Source organism: Octopus sinensis, unplaced genomic scaffold (assembly GCF_006345805.1).
Source record: "Octopus sinensis unplaced genomic scaffold, ASM634580v1 Contig18710, whole genome shotgun sequence".
NCBI lineage: Eukaryota > Metazoa > Mollusca > Cephalopoda > Octopoda > Octopodidae > Octopus > Octopus sinensis.
This window is the reverse complement of record NW_021835981.1, coordinates 1-2,500: the sequence shown is the minus strand read 5'-3', so window position 1 is coordinate 2,500 and position 2,500 is coordinate 1. Positions and strand designations below refer to the sequence as shown.

At 34.8% G+C, this 2,500-nt stretch overlaps 1 protein-coding gene across 1 annotated transcript in view; it reads left to right on the top strand.

Annotated features, from left to right (window-relative positions):
* The window catches only part of LOC115231528 (neuroendocrine convertase 1), a 62,600-nt gene extending 60,702 nt beyond the window's left edge, over nt 1-1,898 (top strand). The window contains exon 8 of the mRNA XM_029801537.2: nt 1,568-1,898. Coding sequence (XP_029657397.1) covers nt 1,568-1,876 — 309 coding nt within the window. The 3' untranslated portion in view covers nt 1,877-1,898. The remainder of the gene's footprint in view (nt 1-1,567) is intronic.
* The last annotated feature ends 602 nt before the right edge of the window (nt 1,899-2,500 follow it).

Below are 2,500 nucleotides of genomic sequence, written 5' to 3'. Positions count from 1 at the left end.
TATATAATATAATATAATATAACATAATATATACACTAAATACATTATAACATGGGTGGCCTGTTTGCGCTAAAACCTAAAGGCAAATTAATAAACAAGTGAAGGCGCTGCTCCAGCATAGCCGCAGTCAAATGACTGAAACAAGTAAAAGAGTAAAAGAGTACAAAAATAGTACCAGCATTACTAGAAATAAGGGTAAAATATTACTCGACAACAGATGTTAACTTAAAACTGAAGATCAGTAAGTAAGAGAATACCTACACTGAACTATTGAGAAATCTGCAGTTACACTAAACAGATTAAAATTTCAGGATTATAGCTGTAATAATTGGGGCGTTGGGATATATAACACATTGCTTAATTATCGATCTTGAGAAAAATTAGGCTTCTCAAAACCAAAAAGGTGATTTAAAAACTACAGATCCAGGCCATCACTAGAACTGTAATAATCTGTAAAACTTTGCAGAAGTTTATCCTTTAACTGTATATGAGTATGTTTAGACAATCAGTATATGGCATAAGAATATATACATAAAAATAAACATACAAATCTGCACGTATACATGCATACAAAGAAAAATACGTTGTCGATGTGAAATTCTAATTAATGAGCCTTGGATCTACGTTAGAAACCAGCTCTTTCTCTATCGGAAAGAAATCTTGAAATAAAATTGAATGCCCACATGCATACATACATATATGCATACACACATGCATGCATACATACATATACACATACGCGCACAGAGTGAGTGAATGTGTGAAAGGTTAAGGAGAGTAATGCCGTCAAGATTCCAACGGACACGTTTTGTGATCTGGCCAGAGTCCATAGTATTTCCTATAATTTTGAAGCTTATTTGAAACTTGTAATTGCATTTCTGTGTTGGGCTATTTATGTAATCCCCCCTCTTACCCCTCATGGGTTTGTTTGTGTGTGGATACGCGCACACACACACACACTTTGCTTAAAGCACTGCATTATATGCAAGTGAGATATATGTTTGAAAATCCTTTGAAGAATGCCAGTGAAAGTCTAATCGAAGTATTAACATCAACTTACATATATCGATTAACTCTTCACCAGCCTTGATCGGATGTTTCTACAATCATTGATATCATATATCAAATCATATATATATATACATGCACACACATACACACAATATATATATATGTATATAGTATATATATATATATATATATATATAAGTATATATATATAATATATATATATATATAGGGAGAGTTTATGAAAAAAAAAAGTCGAAGACAGGTGGTGTACAAAACAAACAGATGTATTAGTATAACGCTCAGGAATAGAAAAAGTCTTTTACGTTTCGAGTCACGCTCTTCTACAGAAAGGGACACAGAAAAAAAACAAGGAGAGAAAAAAATGTGTGTAGTGGCTAACGATCTATCATGGCGACTATAATAAGATATATATATATAATATATATATATATATATATATATGTATTATGTATATATGTATATAAATATGAGTGTATGTACATGTGTGTGTGTATATATATATATATAAATATATGCGTAACATTTATGTTTTCAGGGACGTGATGGCAAAGGAGTGCTGTACGTTTGGGCTTCCGGTAATGGCGGCAATCGTGACAACTGTAACTGTGATGGGTATGCCTCAAGTATTTACACCATCTCAATCAGCAGCATTACCAGTACAATGATGAAACCTTGGTACGTTGAGTATTGCGCATCGACTATGGCATCGACATTCTCCGGTGGTCTTACATTGTCCGAAGGAAAAGTGGTAAGATATTTATGTATTATTTTGAACACTGAAAATACTGTGAGCTCATATTTGTGTTCATGGTCATCAAAGCCAACAAATTGTTTCGACTTATGAAGATTATTTGATTAATAAACAATTCATATCCATGTGTTCAAGTTTCTTAGGCATTTTTGGTTCGAAAGACAGTCGAAATTCCAAGTAAAAGGATTGCAAAACACTGATTCAAAATACATATGTTTAGGGGTGTTAGCGTGAACTATTCAAATATATAACAAGTACCATAAAAGAACAAAATTATAACGGACAAAATAACTAAGTAAAGAAAATCTACAACTGTCAAAACTGTTTCTATATATTTCCAATAATATTAATTCAAATGCATTTAATTCGAAACACTGGCAATTTTAATAATATATGTTTGTTGTTTGTTCATTCTCGAGCCACCCCTGGCTCATAAGGGTCGGGTTCCGGGGCTTATAGGTTCCCCCACCTGGACGGGATGCCGGACCGTCGCAGGTAAGCTGCAAGATGCAGGAGGAAAGAGTGAGAGGACGTTATGGCGAAAGTGTCAGCAGAAGTTCGCCATTACCTTCTGCCGGAGCTGCCTGGAGTTTAGGTGTTTCGCTCATAAAAACACACATCGCCCGGTCTGAGATTCGAACCCGCGATCCCTAGACCGCGAGTCCGCTGCTCAAACCACTAGGCCATAAAATATCAGAGTCCTATGTAGTTAGAGAC